Here is an 18,158-nt window from a genome sequence, read left to right as displayed (position 1 = left end):
GTGCCCTCGGGTGTCCCCATGGCCAGGGCTGTGCTCATGGGGTGTCCCCATGGCCAGGGCTGTGCCCTCAGGTGTCCCCATGGCTGCCCCACAGCTCCCTGGCCCTGCTGGACTCTGTCCCTCACCCCATGCACGGTGACCCCACGGGAGCTTTAGGAAGCTGCTGCTCCCCCAGGAGCCCCCTGCCCATCACCCCCTGTGCTGTAGGATGGGGCTGTGCAGCCTCTCCTGAGGGCTGCTCGCACAGTCTGGGGCGGCTGCACCTTGTGGGTTTTCCAAGCAGCACATCCGTGTGGTTTCTCTGTCTGTGTGCCTCAGAGCCAGTGGATTTTTAGGCTGAACCAGCCCATGGAGCCAGGGTTGGAGCTGAGGGTTCAGCAGTCATCGGTCAGGGGCTCTGCAGCTCCCAGGTGGTTGAGTTACAAATGCTGAGGAAAAAACCCCACTGGCCCAGCAGTGGAGGTGGGATTGTCCCTTTGCCATTAGGGTTTGTATGGTCCTTCCTTCCTGTGCATCCTCTGCTGCATTTGACTGTTTACATTTGTTTTATTGTACATAGATTTGTAAACATAATACCTTTGCCTGAGGTCTTTGTACATAACTTGGGCTTTGTAGCTTTATTTATTCAGCCTCTCTCTGGCATGTTTCTGTAGGATGTACCGTTCCACCCTGGTGCCACTGACATGATGTGGTTTCAAAAGAATGAAAACAAATGAGAGTAATCTTCCAAAAATAAAGTTCTTTTAATGTGGAATCAGTGGATTTTGCAGAACCAGTGGCCGTGGCTCTTACTTTGTCCCATTGGGTTTTCTGCCAGGGAGGGGCCAGTGTCCTGCCCATGTCCTGGGGGCCCTGGCCCCACACAGACACCCCCAGCCCAGCGGGGTCACCCTCCCCAGGCCATCCCCCCTCCTGCCCTCCCCTTTCCCTCCTCCCCTCCCACCCGTCTGGGCCCCCCCTGGTCCCAGACCCACCCTGGACTCAACTCCTGCAGCTCCCAGGCCTTTCCTGCCCAGCTCCAGGGCAGGTTCTGCACCCCAGGACCCCAAAACAGGGGATGGAGCTGCCCAGCCCCTGTGCCACAGCACTGAGTGGCAGCAGCAGAGCTCAGAGTTTCTGTGTGCTCCAGCTGGGCCTTGCCAGTGGCATTCAGGGGCAAAGGCTCAGCTCAGACCAAGCCACTGATGCTGTATTTAGGTCAAAATAAAAGGAAAAAAATAAAAAAAACAAGCAAACAAAACAGGAAGAAGGGAAAAGGCAGCTTCCAGTCATATCTCGTTTATTAAGGTCTATGCCAGCCTCGGGAGAGCTCTTCCAGTAAGTAAACAGAGCAGGCGGCCGCATCTATAATGAATAAATTTATTGTCTTACAAAAATCATTGTCTAGAAATATGGGTATACAAGAAAACAAGATATTTGCAGTCAGATGCCTGGTGGTCAACAGCCAGTTTGATTTAAAAATATCCAAACACACACAACAAAACCTTTGCGACAGATGTTAAAGCTTTTAACCAAAAAGGGAAATCCACGGGTTTTGAGCATGTGGCAGAGGAAGTTTCCTAGTTAACACTGATTCATTGTCACTAATATCAATAATACCACTTGGACTAGAGAGGTACATGATATGAAGCACAGTCAAAATTAATACATTAAATCATTGTTATATAGGCAAATTATATATGTAACGTTGTCTTAGTACTGTAGTGTCTAAGGCACTTTCTGTAATGTCAGTTTTCAGCTATTTAAACAAAAAGAACGCTAACTACTCACTGTAATACTGCTCAAAATAAAAAAAAAAACAACAACAAAACAACAACAAAAGAAAAAAAAAGGATTCACATCCACTGGCATGTTAACTGTAGGCAGGCAACATCCATCCATCCAGGGCGGGAGCCCCGAGCCCCGGCCCACGGGAGCCCGGGGATCCCGGCGCCCCCACGGCCTGACATTAATAAATTAGCTCAGCCTGTGCTGAGTTCATTTCCCACTGGTGTTCACATTTTCCCAGGCCGGTGCCTGCAGGGCCCCGGGGCTCCGAGCAGCCCGCAGGGGACGGGACCCGCCTCGGTGTGCCTGGACTGCATGGACACGAACGGATGGAGCAGGTGCTGAGAACGCTTCAAATGGGATTGCAGGATAAAAACGGGCACTACTCACTCATCCCTACACTTCCCTCTAACACTTCCCAAGGCCGATTTTCACAGTTCACTCAGGGCTTGTGTGCGGATCACAACGATCGGGAGAAAAGAAAGAAACGGGAGCGGTTTGGTCTTCACTGATCCGAGAGGCTGCGGCCAGCCCGGAGCCTGAAGGATGCTGCTGGACACAAGGCATGCACAGCCACGCAAGGGGTCTGTCCTGGCCCCCCACCCGCTGGGAATGACGCTTCTGGATCGATAAAAAAATGGTTCATCCTTCACATGATGCTTTATAAAATGGCTTTACAATGAGTATCTGGAAAAGAGATGCACTGAACAGAGACGATCCCGGTTGTTTACTATATATAAAAAAGCAGTTGTACCTATATCTGAAGCAGGGTACAAGTGTGGTGAGGCTGGAGAGCCTTAAGACATGGTTGACCTATGATAAGGAACCTTGTAGCACATGCCGAGGGTCGTAAGGCAGCTTTCCGGCCACAAGGCAGTTCCGAGGGCAGGGCAGGGCGCTGGCCGCGCTCCCGCCGGGGCTGGAAAGGTCTGGAAAGGTCTGGAGAGGTCTGGAGAGGTCTCTGCATGCGGGCGGGGCCGGCGCTACTCGGCGGGGGCGGCCGGGGCCTCGTTCACGTCGCTGCCTTTGCTCTCGGCGTCGTCGTCCGACAGCTCCAGCGAGGCGCCCTCGATGTGCAGCTGCCGCCGGCCCGAGCGGCTCGAGGAGAAGGTGATGGGTCCCCCCCTCCTGCCAAGGGACAGAGCTGGGGAGGCGCCCGCACCGCCCGGGAGCGCAGCAGGGCATGGGCTGGCACGGGCTGGGCTGGCACGGGCTGGGATGGCACGGGCTGGGATGGCACAGGCTGCGGGATCCGACAGCTCAGCCCAGCCCACCCCTGCCATGGCAGGGACACCTCCCACTGTCCCAAGCTGTTCCAGCCTGGCCTTGGCACTGCCAGGGATCCAGGGGCAGCCACAGCTGCTCTGGGCACCTGTGCCAGGGCCTGCCCACCCTCCCAGGGAAGGACTCCTTCCCAATATCCCATCCATCCCTGCAGCTGTCAAGAATTTCCCTGTGGAGTATCTGGCTGCTTCCTCGTTCTCATCACCAGGCTCCGTTTTGAGCCATCACCCGATGCCAGCAGCTCCCCAGCTGGACGTTGCCCACGGATGGCGTCCGTGGGCTCGGGTCAATCCCAGTCCTGGTGTTGCACTGACCTTAGCCTGTTTTTGAGGGTGCTGACCTCCCTGCTCAGCCCCTCGTTGGCCTCCGTGGCGTCGTCCAGCTCGCGCTGCAGCTTGCGCCGCGAGGCGTTGGCGCGCGTGGCCTCCTCCTCCGCCTCCTCCAGCTGCCGCTTCAGCTGCTTCATCCTGGCATTGGCCTTCTCCATCTGCAAGCCAGCCAGCCCTCGGGGTCACCCAGAGCTGCAGCCCTGACCAGGACCAGCACAGCCTCGTGCAGGCTCCAGCCGGGACCCGGAACGCCGGGAGAGCAGGGTGGGAACAGCCCGTCCCAGCAGAGCTCACACACACACCAAGAGAATCCCTGGTTTAATCACCTCTAGATTCCCTTTCCATTAGGGAGAATCCCTAATGGTTTAATGACCTCTCTAGATTCCCTTCCCAGTACAACTCCTCTCCACAAGCCCTTCCCAGCCAAGGAGGTTCCACTGACCCCCACCCACCTGCTCCTTGTACTGGTCCGCGTGGCGCCGCTCGTCCTCCACCTGCATGAAAACCTCCTTCAGCTTCTTCTCCGTGCGGCGCACCAGCTTGTTGGCAGCTGCTCTTTCCCTGCAACAGCCCAAAGCCATCGGTGGTCCCGCTGCCCGAGGGCTGGGAACTCGAGATCTGCCCCCCTGAAGTGCAACAGGTGCAGCTCTCTGAACATGCCAGGCACAGCAATGCAGCTGATGCATGCACAGGGGCTGGCTGGCATGCAGGGATGCAGCTCTCAGAGCACAAAGCCTCAGCCCTGGGGCTGTGTGAACATGAGACAAAGAGGGCTCAGAAGGAGCCTTCACAAGGATATTGGACAGAGCAGCTTTCAAGCTGCTGCTTAACCAGTAACACAATCCTGCTGCAGAGCCCAGAGCCCAGAAAAGACAGAAGTGGTGGTAGGACAAGTCCCACCTGCAAACAGTGGGAGGAACCAGGTAAAAAAGTGAATTTTAAAAACAGGATTGCAAGGACAGATGGATAATTCACTGCAAAGAGACTTCTGGAGAGCACAGGATTCATCTCAAGCTGTCCCACATAAGCTGTTCCTCTAACCAAGCAACCAGGGGACATTTCAGCTTGTCCCAGGAAACTCCTGCAGCACCTTGTGGCTCTGGGACACTGACACCTTGCAGAGCTCATGCAGCTGGTAGGAAGCAAATCCATTCTGGAACTCCCAGCCCCAGTTACTCTACAGCTGCCTTGTTCAAGTTTATCCCCTAAACAGGAGTCTCCAGACAGTAAACCCAAGGCCCTTCAGGAACATCCAGCATGGAACTTTCAGCCACTCAACCCACACAGGCAAGCAGGTCTTTTCCCCTTACTTGGCTTCCTGCTCGAGCTGTTCTTCAAGCTGTGCAATCTTGGCTTCTAGAGTAGAAATGGTTGCTTTGAATTTGGACTTGACAGAGCCCTCCAGTTCCTGCAGCTTGGCCTTGAGCTCCTTGTTCTGCCTCTCCAGCTGCTGCCGCGCGTTCTCGCTCTTCTGGGCCGCGCTGCGCTCGCCGGCCAGCTCCGAGTTGAGCGTGTCCACCTGGCAGGAGGGGACAGGGTCACCCAGTGCCACTGGGGCCTCTGCCACACTCACAGGGCAGAGCAGAGCTGCCCGGGGCTCACCTGCAGCGTGGTCTTGCGGAAGCGCTCGTTGAGCAGCTCCATGTTGCTCTGCTCCTCCTCCAGCTCCTCCTCCAGCTGAGCAATCCGAGCCTCCAGCCGGCGCTTCTCGTCCAGCAGCGCTGACCTGCACGGGGAAAGGGGTCAGGCCGTGCCCAGAGCCAGCACAGCTCCTGGGAGGTCACTCAGCTCAGGGCAGCTCCCAGGGAAGGGGTCAGGCCGTGCCCAGAGCCAGCACAGCTCCTGGGAGGTCACTCAGCTCAGGGCAGCTCCCAGGGAAGGGGTCAGGCCGTGCCCAGAGCCAGCACAGCTCCTGGGAGGTCACTCAGCTCAGGGCAGCTCCCAGGGAAGGGGTCAGGCCGTGCCCAGAGCCAGCACAGCTCCTGGGAGGTCACTCAGCTCAGGGCAGCTCCCAGGGAAGGGACCACAAGGATCCAGCTCCTGTCCCTGCACAGACACCCCAGCGCTCCCACCCTGGCAGCGCTGTCCAAGGCTCCTGGAGCTCTGGCCGTGCCCGTTCCCTGGGCAGCCTGGGCAGTGCCAGCACCCTGTGGGGAAGGAGCTTTCCCTGATCTCCATGCTGCCCCTCCCTGGCCCAGCTCAGGCCGCTCCCTGCCCGGCACAGCCCGACTCACTTCCCAGAGGCGCTGTTGGCGATCTCGTCTGCCAGCTCGTCGCGCTCCTGCTCCGCGTGCCGCCGGGCGCGCTCCGACGCCGCGAACTCCTGCCAGGGTGGGAGACGGTCAGGGCAGCCCCAGGAGCCCCACAGCCCCTGCAGACACAGCTCCAGCAGCTGGCAGGTGCTGTGAACTGGGATGTGCCAGGGGTTTCGTGGATAAGGCAGCAGGACACATCAGCTGGATGTTCCCTCACTGCCCTGGGACTGCAGCGGAGTCACTTCTCCCTGTCCCTGAAGCCTTCCTCACCCAAAGCAAAGGGGAAAAATCTGTGAAGATCAGTAACCCCCAAGCCCTCAGCAGCAGGAGAAACCACTGTGCCCCATGCTCTGACTGACAGAGTCAGTGTAAAGTAGGTGCTAAATCAAGCAAATGTTTTAGGTTCTCACAGAGTTCTCAGCACGAAGACAAGAAGAGAATAAAAATTAAAAAGCTTCAGGACAAGAGCACACACAGCACACACTGAACCTCAGATTATACATCTGCATTAAGTGGCAGAAACACTCAAGCATTTCCTAAGGAAAATGAAATGCTCTATGAGGTCTGAAGACCTTGCTTTTTACTTTTTTAACCCTCTCATCTTTGCTTTACTCTAAACAATAAAAACAAATCTCTTGGATTTCCATCTCACCTCCTGGAGCTGGAGTATTTCTGCTTCGAGACTTTTGAGCTTCTTCTCACTCTCTTTGGACTGGGCAAAGATCTCATCCCTGGATGCTCGGGCCTCTTCCAGCTCCCGCTGGTAGTCCTTCATCTGAGCCTGCAGGTGGAGAGCAGGTGAGGAGCAGCCAGGCTGCATCAGGACCATCACAAGACCCATTCCAGCCCCTTTGTTCTCCAAGAGTGGCTTCATTCCACTTAAAGGCATTCCCAGTTCTTCTGTATTGTAAAATTTCATTTCCTCATCTTTCCACCCCTCAATGCCTGGTCAGAAATATCACAGTCCAAGACTTCAAGCATTCCACAGAACTACAGAGTGGAATCTTAGAATGACCTGAGCTGGAAGGGCCCTTAATTATCATCAGTGCCACCCCTGCCATGGGCAGGGCCTTCCACTATCCCAGGTTGCTCCAAGTCCTGTCCAACGTGGCCTTGGGCATTGCCAGCCATGTGGAAAGTGGTTTTGTGGGAGAGGAGTTTGGAACAAGATTAGCTTCAGGGTCCCTTCCAACCCAAACTGTTCTGTGACTCTATAAAGTGATGAGTTTTGCCTAGAGAATAAATCCAGGCTGGATAAATGTCAGACCCATCAGTGGAGCCTGCCTCTGGATGGAAGCAGCCCCTGGGCAGCTCCCAGGACAGAACCCAGCTCCCAGCTCAGCTGTGCCTACCTGCAGCTTCCTGAGCTGTTTGATGGCTTCGTCCCGAGCCTTGTTGGCAGCCTCTATCTGCCCCTCCAGGTCCTTCAGGTCCATCTCCAGCTTCTTCTTGGCCGCCACGGCCAGCGCGCGCTGCTTGCGCTCGTCCTCCAGCTCGGCCTCCAGTTCGCGCACCTGGGCCAGGCAGGGCATCAGGGCCAGGCCCGGCAGGGCCAGCCTGGCACCCCAGGGCCTGCCCGGGCCACGGGCACTCCCCGTGGCATGGCAGCTCAGGGGGAGGCGCGGGGCAGGGCCGCAGCCCCGCGGAAGCAGAGGTCTCTGCACTGAGCAGCAGGGGAGCCCCAGGACAGACCCAGCTCCTGCAGCATTTCCATTTCAGCCTCCTGCCCACCCCTCCATCCACCACAGGGGATGGCTCCAGGGCAGATGGAGCTAACTCTGGTGGAAAATAAGCAGCAGAATCACCTCATTGTCTCAAGACAGCAACGAAACCATTCCCTTTGAACAGCCTGTTACTGGCACTTATGTACCAACAACTTCTCTTTCCAAAATAAAACAAGAGTGTGTGAACAGTCAGGCAACATGGACTGAGCCAAACCTATGCAAAAACAAACTGAGCCAGAAATGCCACAGGTTACCAAGATGAAAGAAAATTTTGTTTTGGAAGCAAATCTCCCTCCCAGTGCAAGGTCAGGAGCTCTTGTCCAGTTCAGATAACAGCAACTTTGTTCTGCAGTGACCTTTCAAACCCTGCAGGCCAGGTTTATTCCTAAGATATCTCTACACTGGTGAGTCTGTTTTGTTTTCTTGGGATAAATCTTGAAATATTGCCTGGTTTTTTCCTGAGCAATTTAGAACCAAGCATGATCCTCTTAAGGCATTTCTTGAGGCTCTTCTGATTTCTGTGTTCCCAGAATTCTCAGCCGGGCAAACTGGGAAGCTCTGCCATGATTTGCATTTAGGAAACTGTTCACTTAATTTAAAAGTCTATCTCAGCATCCATGGATTTGTTCTGGACATCAAATAGGGTGGGCTTGAAAATGCAACTGAGATATGCTTGTCCTGGGAATACACCCAGGCAGCAACAGCCAAAGCTCGTGGAGTGGCTTTGGAGGCCACCAGCACCACCTGACACTGCCTGGGCACAGTGGCCAGAACTACTGTGTGCTTTGTAAAAATGCTGTGGTTTGGGGTTTCCATTGGATGGAATCTTTAAGCAAAGGGGTTCATCTTTCTGGTAGCACAGAGGCCCAGAATTCTGGCCAAAGCCCTTCCTCCCCTCCTGACTACACCTCAAAGTAAAACACACGTACTTGTTTCACCAGCATCCTCTTCTTCTCCTCGTTCTGTTCATCTCTGGCCTGCAGATCTCTGTCAAACTGGGCTTTCATGGCCTGCATGTTCACCTCCAGACGCAGCTTGGCATCTTCTGTGGCCTGCAGTTCATCTTCCAGCTCCTCCAGCTGAGTCCTCATCTCCTCCACCTGCTGCTCCAGGGTTCTCTTGGACTTCTCCAGCTCGTGGACCTGCAGCATGAGCTCTGCTCAGAGCCTGTCCCTGAGCAGCAGTTCTGAGACCTGAGCAGTTCCAGGGCAGGCCAGGGGCTGCAGCTGCCCACTCTGGGCTGGCAGGGAGCCACAGCGGGCACGGCAGCAGCTGGGGCTGAGGCAGAGGCCAGGGCAGACCCACTCCCCTACCCAGGCTGGCAGAAGGGGAAATCTGGTTCTTGGGTAAAGATGAGGGGCTGGGACACGGTGACACAGCCAAGACCATCAGGGAAGGACAGGGGTCTTTGCTGCTGCCTCAGCTGGGTGCAGGAGGGAGCACACTGAAGGGCCACAGTTCTGCTCTGCCTCTGGTTCAACCATGTCCTGCAGCTCAGCTTGATCAAAGGTAACAGAAATCCTCATTATTCCTCATTTACACACAATAAATATACCCAGCAACACAGAAATGGGGAAGTGGCTGCCCTCATCTGTCACAGCTGCAACACACCACCAGTTCTATCTGACTGCAGTCCCACCTCCACTGACCCAAAAGTATAAAACTGGGATCTGGGATCTCCACAAGGGTGTGAATACAGCTTTTGAAGATGTTAACAATTATTCTGAGCATTAATCCCTCCAGTATTTTGGGTGAGCTTCAGAAAGCTCTGTTCTGGTGCACAGACCCTTCCCCAGCCCGGGAGAAGGGAATAACCCTGTCATTCCCAGTCTGTAGCAAACAGCCTCTGGAACCATACTCACATTTTTGCCCACATCATCTTTGGAGCTCATCAAGTCTTCCATATCTGCACGCAGCTGCTTGTTCTGCCTCTCAAATTCCTCCTTGGCTTCCAGGGCCTCCTCCAGGGCCCGGGCCAGGGACAGGGCTTTGGTTTCCTTCTCCCTCGCCTCTGCCTCAGCACGGTCTCTCTCCTCTGCATACCTGGCAGAAATGTTCTTTTCTTCTGCCAGCATCTGGACATAAGAAACAATTAATCCATCTCCCAAGCTCCACACTCAGGTCCTTCCTGCCTCAGGTGTTTTATTCAGGAAGTGGCTCATGCTCTGAGTTTAACTGGCCTCCAGGAGCTGCCTGGTCCCTCAGTTGTGATCAAAGAGCCAGGAGAGAACAGCTACAGCTGCTCGGGGATGAGAGGGGGAAAGCAGGCTGCAAGCTACTCAGCAAGCTCAAGTTTCAGAGGATTCCCATCTTTCACTCTTCAGATCCTTTTTTTTAGTCTACCTTGAGGGACTACAATAAAACTCTAAAGTTTTTGTTCCAGCGTAATTCTCTTCTTCCACATGAAGAGCTTGATCTAACAAGCCTCAGAGAACTGGGAGTGACAAGTTGCTCCTGACAAAGGCCAGCTGCTCACAGATTTATCAATGACCCAGCACAACAGCCACATCCTGCCTTATCCAAGGCTCAGCAACAAGAACAAGATGCCATTTAAAAATCCTAAACACCCAGGAAGGTGACAGGAGGCTGGAGTACCTGATCAAACTTCTTCTGCTTTTTCTCCAGGTTGGAGACGATCTGGCGCTGGTGGTCCAGATCCACCATCAGGTCATCCAGCTCCTGCTGCAGGCGGTTCTTGGTCTTCTCCAGCTTGTCATAAGCCAGAGCCTTCTCCTCCAGGCGCTGGCTTAGGGACTCCACGTCCTTCAACAGCTTCTTCTTCATCTCCTCCAGGCCTTCGATGGTTCCCAGGTCATCGTCCACCTTCTTCTTGGCCTCAGCCAACTGAAATTCAACAAGAGCGAGGGAAGTCCCTCAGGGCATCACCAGAGGGAGGAAAGGCCCAGGGCAAGGGGCAGAAGGAACAGCTGTTCCTGCAGGCTAAGGGAGCACAAAGCTGGCAGTTCTCAGGCTCTCAGAGGGCAACGCACCCATCACAGTTCAGGGGACACAGCATTACTGCAATGGTAATGATTCCAAAATCTGCTCAGCACCCGTGCCAGTTCCACGATGGGTTCCCCAAAGCTCTGGGACACCCCTCTGGGACAGCTGCCACTCACAGCACCCTACCTGGGCCTGCAAGGCCAGCATCTGCTTCTCCAGGTTCTTCCTGGCCTCCTCCTCCTCCTCCTGCTGCTCCTGCAGGTTGTTCTTCTCCTCTTCCAGCTGCCTTATCCTGCTGCTGAGGTTGAGCTTCTGGCGGGTTTCCTCCTGGAGCAGCTCCTGGGACACAGGCATGGGCAGGGCTGAGTGTGCTCTGAAACTCCCACAGCTCCACATGGAGACTCCCAGGTTTATTTTCCCTCAGATTTTGGGACAAGGACATGCTTTATGAAGACATCCGTTATTTGGGTTTTCAAAAAGCCACTGACCATTCATGTGGGGCAAACTTAAACCTTCATAAAGCAGATTTCTGGTCAGGGAACCCATGCCAGAGTCTGCCCTAGAAATTAAAGGATGATACTTTCCCATCTTTCAAGGGACAGAAGTCACTTCAAAATGTATTTTTTCTTTTTTCAGACAAGCACAGTGCAACTATTAAAACCACCTGGGAAGAACATGGAGCAGCAAATCCTGCAATGGCAGCATGCTTCCAGGTTTTCTGCATTCTTTAAATACAAAGGTCACTTTAAAGGTGGAAACTTCTGTCATAACAAAGTAATGGAAGGTGTAACCCCCAGCCTGCTCCCTACAAACCCCTCCAGTTGTGGTTAACATTATTGAGAGTTAAGTGGTCACCATTAGAACTTTAATAAAGATAAAATATATTGAAGTGATGAATATCTGCAGAAAGCTGAAATTTTTTAATTAAGAACCAAAACCTGACAGTTTGAACTTCAGCTGTAAGAATTTGAAGCTGTCAGTAGAAGACTGTTGTTTCTCATATATCCCAAGGATATTGACATTAAACTCTGCCTGGAAAGGGGTTTTTTATTTGATTCTTATCTCCCTCAGAGACAAAGACATAAAACAGAACTACCAGCTACCAGGTAGTGAAGCTCAGATAATGAAAACTTTGTTCCCCATGTAGCTGAGCCACCCCAATCCATCCCATTTCACTGGGCTGAACAGGAAATTCAGCTTCTACCCAGGGGACTTCCCAAAGCATGAATGAAAATGTGTTTTCTGTTAGCAGTCAGCATTTCCCCGAGGAGCAGAGCTCCAGTGCCAAGCTCAGCTTTACACACCTGTGTGTCCTGGAGCTGGGATTCCAAGCTGGCTGCATCCTTGGCAAACTTGATGCCTTTCTTCTCTGCCTCCTCCAGCAGAGTGGAGACGTTGTCCAGCTCATTCTGCAAAGCAAGCAGCCCACAGGTGAGAGCACAGCCCAAACCCCACTGGGCTGGAGCTGCACAGCACAGAACCTCAGCAAATTCCAGGTACTGAGCCCAACAGACAGAGGCAGCAAGCTAAAACCACTCAAGTTTGCCTACAAAATGCAAGCTGAGTGTCAGTCCTGAAGTGCAGTAACAAAACCAGAGCTAGGCTATTGAGCTCTGATATTTAGCACTTTGCTCTGATCCCTGCACTCACACTTTAATGCTGTTTTTAATTCTAGAACCATACATTTCATGCAAGCATTAATTCAGGGATCAGCATGGTGGCAGCTGGGTCCAAAGCATCACTGCAAGAGAAAAAGTCACTGCCAGGTGCCAGCTTATTATTTTGGGCTACAGTACTCCTGAAAGTTTCCCCACAGAGAGCTGGGCCATTCCTTTTGGAAGTGCTTTAGCTGATTTACCCTGCTGTGGTTCAGAAGTCAGCCATGGCTGTATTTTTCCTGTTTGCCCCATTTCCCAGCAGAATGGGCCTCTGCTTGCAACCCCTCCCTGCCAGGCTCCCAGCTTGGAGCACCAAAGCAACCCTGTGGCCACCATCAATTTTTGCTCATCCCTATGGGAAAGCTGAGCCCAACCCACTCAATTCCACAGCCAAGCCAATCCTGCCAGCTGGCTGAGCAGAGCTCCCAGATCTGCTCTCCAGGATGGAAGGCACATCCCTCAAAGCCACTGAACTCTCACACAGCCCAGGACACTCAGGATTGGTGTCACAGCACCACTTGGAGGCCCCCCAGCTCCATGAGAGCCCTTGCTGGGCTCACCTCCCACATCAGCCACAGGCCATTTCTGCACATGGTTACAGCTTTGAGTTCCTTGCCCGTTTTCCAGGATTTTAGGACTTCCAGAGCCTTACCTGCAGCTTGTTTGCCTTCTCAGCCAGCTCCACCCTCAGCCTCTCCCCTTCTGACACCTTTGCAGTCAGCTCCTGCACCTGAGCATCGAGTTTCTTCCTCTTGTGCTCAGACTCTGCCTTGACCTGCTGCAGCACCTTCACCTCACAGGCCAGCTCCTTGTTGTCTGACTCCAAGCCCTGCTTGTTCTTCTCCAGGTTGGCTTTGAACTAGGGAGGAGGAAAGGAAAGAACTCTTAGTTGCAGGTGGAGGCTTCCTGCAGGTTCCATGCTCAGAGGGAAGGCAGGGGCTCAGCAGGATGAGCAGCAGGGTTTGGAATGCTGCTGTGGCACATTCTGTGTGTGCCAGGGGAGCACTGAGGGAACCTGGGCTTCTCCCCCAGGCAGGATCTGGGATGGCAGCCCTGGAAATGCCCGCTTTGGTGGCACTGCAAGGAGGAAGGAATGTGCCCATTAAGGGATCAGCATGGCTCATCTCACAGAAATAAAAGGGAAGACAGGAACCAAAGCTGCCCTGATTTGAGTAGGCAGAGCAGCCTGCAAGTGCAGAACAAAGCAATTCTCAGCACTGACATTCGTCAGAAGCCTTTCAAAAAGTAATCACTGGCATCAGGGATGTTTAAGTGTCATTTCTGCTTTCTCACCAGAGCTGACAGCATCTTGTCACAGGAGCTTTGTTTCAGATTGCAGGGTATTTTTCCATCTTTTCATGCTCTTATTGAGAATATTTATTGAATAAGGAGCAGAAGACATGCAGAGATTTTCAGGTGAATAAAGCTGGTGAAAATCACAGTTTAACTACTACATCTCTCACTTAATTTAGAATACTAAGGAAGCTTGTGCAGTATTCACAACACATAAAAACATCACCACAGGAGAGGTGAATTCACACACATTTGTGAATGACCCCAGCTGTAATTTCAAAAACTAGACACTTATTTTTTTGGAATAATTCTCCTGAACAAGACCAGGAGCCATGTGATCCACCCGTGCCTCCTGCTGCTGGTGAGCAGAGGACACAGCACAGATGTGCTGCTGAAAAGCTGCAGCACTGTCAAACCAACGTGACCAATCTCAACAATTGGGATGGAATTTTAGAGGACAGCTTTGCTCTGTGATCATGGAAAGCCTCAGCTCAGGTCTCCTGGAAGGAACCACGCTGCCTGTGGTACTTAGAAAAAGCCCTGAAGCAGAAAGTTGATTTTCTGCTCACCCTTTTGGCCTGTTCAAGCTGTTCAGAGAGCTCCTCCAGGGCAGTAGCATGCCTCTGCCTGATCTCCTGGATCTGGGCTTCATGGTTTTTGGTTTCCTCCTCAATTGCTTTCTTCAGTTCAGCCACCTCCTGCTCTCGCTTTGTCCTGGAGGAAGCACAGAGGATCACCAAAAAATCCACACTCCAGTTTTTCATAAATCACAGATGAATTCCAGAGGTGCTTTCTCACACAGACCATGATCCTACCTCAGCTCTTGTTGTGCTGCAGTGGTATCCAAAGTATCTTCCAGTTCTGTTTTCAAAGCCTCCAGCTCTTCACTCAGATCCCTTTTCTGCTTTTCTGCCTTGTTCCTTGATGCCTTCTCAGACTCCAGATCCTCCTGGAGCTCTGCAATCTGAGCCTGCAGCTCCCTGATCACCTTCAGAGCATTGTTCTTCTGAACTGCTTCCTCATCCCCCCTGTCAAACAGGCACACAGTTACTGGGACTGCCCCTCCTCTCAAACCCTCTGCTTAAATTAGCTGCAAACACACCTTAACTCCTCCAGAGAATAAATAGAAACATTTATAGAATGCTTGGGTTGGAAGGGACCTTCAACATCACCAGATTCCCACCCCTGCCATGGCAGGGACACCTTCCACTATCCCAGGCTGCTCCCAGCCCTGTCCAACCTGGACACCTCCAGGGATGCATGAAAGACACCACAGATAAAACCAAGGTGCACTATCAGAATTATCAAGCTTTAGTTTACAGTCAAGTGTTCCAATTTTGCAGATCTCAACACTGCCCCAGAAATGTTCCATCTGTAGAATTTTCTCTTCCTGCAAAATTACACTTAAAAAATGCAGGTGGTGTTCAGCATAACATGGGACTGCAGGGGTATCACACAAACCCAGACAAAGTCTGTCCTGCCCAGCACTTTGTTAAGACCCACTGAAAAAATACATTTTTCCCTCCTGAGGCTGAATTCTGGGAGACTAAAAAAGCCTCCAGATCCCAGACACTGTTATACCATGTGAAACTTCTTCTTTTTGCAGGTCTGTGGAGCCAGGATGCCAAGGGATGCCTGAATTCCTGTAAAGGATCTCTGAATTCCTGCAAATTTGCCTTGTCTGTGCACAGCACAGGGCTCCAGAGCTGGCTGCTGCTGCAGCATCCCAGCTCTGACTGCAGCCAGAATTCAAAACTGGAATTCAAAACTGGAATTCAGCCTGGGGGAGCAGCTTTGTGCCACACTGACCTGGCCACAGCTCCCTGCAGCTCCTCCTCCTTCTTGGCCAGCTGGATCTTCAGCTCCTCAATCTGGGCTTGCAGCTCAGCTATTTGGTCCTGCAGATCTGTTGTTTCCCCATCCAGTTTTCTTTTAGCTTTTTCTAACTCTTGACGGGTCTTCTCCTCCTTTTTCAGGCGTTCTAAAGGAAGCAAAGAATTAAATTCCTATGGAATTGTTCCTCTTGTCACCCTCAGAGGCTCTGGGGTGGCAGGAAGGGTGGGAAGTTTAATTTATGTTGCCCCAATTCTTTCTCCAGCCTGCAGAAACATGAAATAGCAAAGGAGAACTGCATGACTTAGCCAGAAAGTCAGAGGAAAAGTCTCTGACAACTGTGAATAGTTTGAAATGAGGCAACAGAAACATCCTGGTAAAAATAAGGAGTGGGATCTGACAGAGCAGCTCGAACACCCAAAAACGAAGATAAAAAAGAAGATAAGCCATGGACTGGAACAATTGCATGGCTTTGGAAGGGCTAGGCCAGACTCCAAAAGTCTACTGGAAAATAACATAGCTTAAAGTAAGCCTGAACAAACCATTTTCCAAGGATCTGTGCTGTTTAAGCACATCCCAGCAGTATTGAGCACCGAGCTGCCTGGGCACAGCAAGGCAGAGCCCCTGCCCAGCTCCAAGGGCACTAGCACACATCTGCAATTCCAAGGGACTGCAGGAGTGCCCTTGGTCAATCCTCTGTGGCTCCTCAGAGCAGAGATCTCCCTCACACCCTTCCCAAAACTCCTTCTGGACTAGATGGAAAGGGAGCCATGGTCAGGAACCAGCTCAGTCACCCTGGGCTAGCTGGGATATTCCTCCACTGCTTTTCTCCAAGAAGTTTCACATTCCAGAAGAATTGTGCTTTTCCCTCTGTTTTTACGTGAAGCTCCTGGTGAGTGACAGTTACAGCAGTGACACAAGACCCAATTTTGTAATTGAGAGAGTTCACAGCAAACTGAATTAATTTTTTTCCCCAAATATCAGTGCCTAGCAGTGCCAAGACTCTAGCAGAGAGACCTTAATGGCTTCTTGATTCATCTCCAAAAGTAAATATCATTTTACTTTGCTTTCCTAGCCAAGAAATTGCATGCCTTAAATATAAGCTTTAATTTCCACCTCTAAGATAATCAGTCTTGGAATGGCTCTGTAACCAAACACATCTGTCAAGTTCCTAGTCCTGATTTAAGCACAGAGCTACTCCAGCATTATTTTCCAGTGAGTAAAGCTTACTCAGACCCATCTTAAAGTCTCTGAATGCAACTGCTAAAGACAAGGTTCATCAATCACTGCTACCCCTGTTAGCTCAACACCTGCCTACACAGCTAAGGTAAAACTCTGATATCCTTCCAGAAGCACATCAGCCTTAAAATATGCACCAAGGCAGGCCCCAACACACCAAGTGCAAAACCATTCCCAAATCAGGGCACAGAGAAACAACTTTCTCTATTATTTTGCAACTTTGATTTGGCAGCTCATTAATGTTGCACAGTATCTATAGTAATTAAAAAAGAAAACAACACAAAATAAGGAAGGGTTGCATATGGGGCAGGTTTAACTTGTGACAACACTGGCAAAACAATCAGAAATAAATGGCTAAAGGAATGGAAACGTTTTAGATGGAATCATGGAATGGTTTGGGTTGGAAGAGGCCTTGAAGCTCAGCTCCTTCCAACCCCTGCCTTGGGCAGGACACCTTCCACCAGAGCAGGTTGCTCAGTAAAAAAAAAAACACTACAAAATAAAATACATCTATAAATATAATGAAGGTAAATATTAAGAAAATTTAAAAAAATATATACGTTTATTGAAAACCAGTTCTGGAAGCCTAAAGAGTGCCTGCTGCCATTCCTGCAGGAATACATTGCTCTGGTGTCAGACAAGTGGGAGAAGCTTCCCAGGAGCCAGGATGTTTTCCCTTGGTGCTAAGGGATGCAGGCAAGAGCAGGAATTGCTGAATGTGTCTGTGAAGGACATGGATTCTGAAAAATGAAAAGCTGACAAGTTCAGCAGGAGCCAGACTGAGCAGGCAGATGCAGCAGGCCTTGCAGGAGACACAACTTCCTGCAGGAGACAAAAATTTCATGCAGGAGACACGGAGTGATTTCCTGCAGGAGACAGGGATTGATTTCCTGCAGGAGACACGGGTGGATTTCCTGCAGGAGCTGCCTGCAGCAGCAGCTCTGGGTCTGCCCAGCCCAGGTCCCTCTGAGCAGACCCTGCAGCCCTGCCCCAGGTGATCCATCCCCCCTGGAGCTGCTCCCAGGCCATTCCAGGCACAACAAACCTTCCAAATCAGTGATCATCATTTCCTGCTTGTTCTTCAGTTTGGCCAAGTTTTTGGCTTTTTCTTCTTCTTCAGCCAGCTGAGAAGAGCACTCAGCAATCCGATCCTCCATCAGCTTCTTCTCCTGGGGGGGAGAAAAAACAACTTCAGCACAACTTCAAATAAAGGAATGTACAAAACCCACAGAGGGCTGTCAGAGAGCACAAGACCCTGTTACAGGTTTTGTTTCTAACACAGATTTCATTTCAAGTGATTGTCAATACCAAGGATCAGCTGGAACTGTTTGGAACCATGAACATTTATTTTCCAAGAGAGACCTGGAATTCAGCACACAGCAGGCCTGGCTTTAGGGCAGCATTGGAAATCTGTTTGCAGAGAACAAGGGCAGCTAGAAACCATTTTTCCAGCTCTAAGATTTGGGAGAGTCATGAAACTGGGAAGAGTCCATGACAAACTCCCTCTGGAATGTCATCCCAAACTCATCTCCAGTGCCCCAGCCCAAAGTGTCCAAGTGTCCCAGATCCTGTGACAGAGCTTTGGGAGCTGTCCCTTGGCACCCCTACACTGCTCCCACCTTCAGAAATTTGGAATTTTGGTCCTCCAACAGCAGGATCTCCTCCTCCATCTTCTTGATCTTTGCTTCAGCTGTCACTTTTTCAAGCTGCAGCTTCTGCCGAGCTCCCTCCTCCTCATCAAGCTGTTCCTCCAGGTCCTGGGGAGAGAGACAACTGCATCTGTACATTTTCCAGGTTGGTAACATTTAGGCTTTTTTAACTTAGTGACAAAGA

General features: G+C 51.7%; 1 protein-coding gene across 4 annotated transcripts in view; it reads right to left on the bottom strand.

Moving 5' to 3' along the window:
• Positions 1-1,262: 1,262 nt before the first annotated feature.
• MYH10 (myosin heavy chain 10) overlaps positions 1,263-18,158 on the bottom strand; it is an 81,239-nt gene continuing 64,343 nt past the window's right edge. For all 4 annotated transcript variants that reach the window (XM_077787316.1, XM_077787318.1, XM_077787317.1 and 1 more), the window contains 19 exons: positions 17,945-18,082; positions 17,371-17,494; positions 15,063-15,234; positions 14,069-14,281; positions 13,823-13,967; positions 12,613-12,819; positions 11,607-11,711; positions 10,489-10,641; positions 9,955-10,203; positions 9,222-9,434; positions 8,289-8,501; positions 6,994-7,149; positions 6,288-6,422; positions 5,615-5,703; positions 4,983-5,106; positions 4,691-4,899; positions 3,833-3,941; positions 3,366-3,538; positions 1,263-2,895 (listed from right to left, as the gene is read on the bottom strand). In XM_077787316.1, the coding sequence (XP_077643442.1) occupies positions 2,751-2,895; positions 3,366-3,538; positions 3,833-3,941; positions 4,691-4,899; positions 4,983-5,106; positions 5,615-5,703; positions 6,288-6,422; positions 6,994-7,149; positions 8,289-8,501; positions 9,222-9,434; positions 9,955-10,203; positions 10,489-10,641; positions 11,607-11,711; positions 12,613-12,819; positions 13,823-13,967; positions 14,069-14,281; positions 15,063-15,234; positions 17,371-17,494; positions 17,945-18,082 (3,072 nt within the window). In that variant the 3' untranslated portion in view covers positions 1,263-2,750. The remainder of the gene's footprint in view (positions 2,896-3,365; positions 3,539-3,832; positions 3,942-4,690; positions 4,900-4,982; positions 5,107-5,614; positions 5,704-6,287; positions 6,423-6,993; positions 7,150-8,288; positions 8,502-9,221; positions 9,435-9,954; positions 10,204-10,488; positions 10,642-11,606; positions 11,712-12,612; positions 12,820-13,822; positions 13,968-14,068; positions 14,282-15,062; positions 15,235-17,370; positions 17,495-17,944; positions 18,083-18,158) is intronic.

The sequence above is a fragment of the Lonchura striata genome, chromosome 19 (genome assembly GCF_046129695.1).
Source record: "Lonchura striata isolate bLonStr1 chromosome 19, bLonStr1.mat, whole genome shotgun sequence".
In the NCBI taxonomy this organism is placed as follows: Eukaryota; Metazoa; Chordata; class Aves; order Passeriformes; family Estrildidae; genus Lonchura; species Lonchura striata.
Note: the sequence above shows the minus strand (reverse complement) of the source record. Positions and strands in the feature narration are given on the sequence as shown.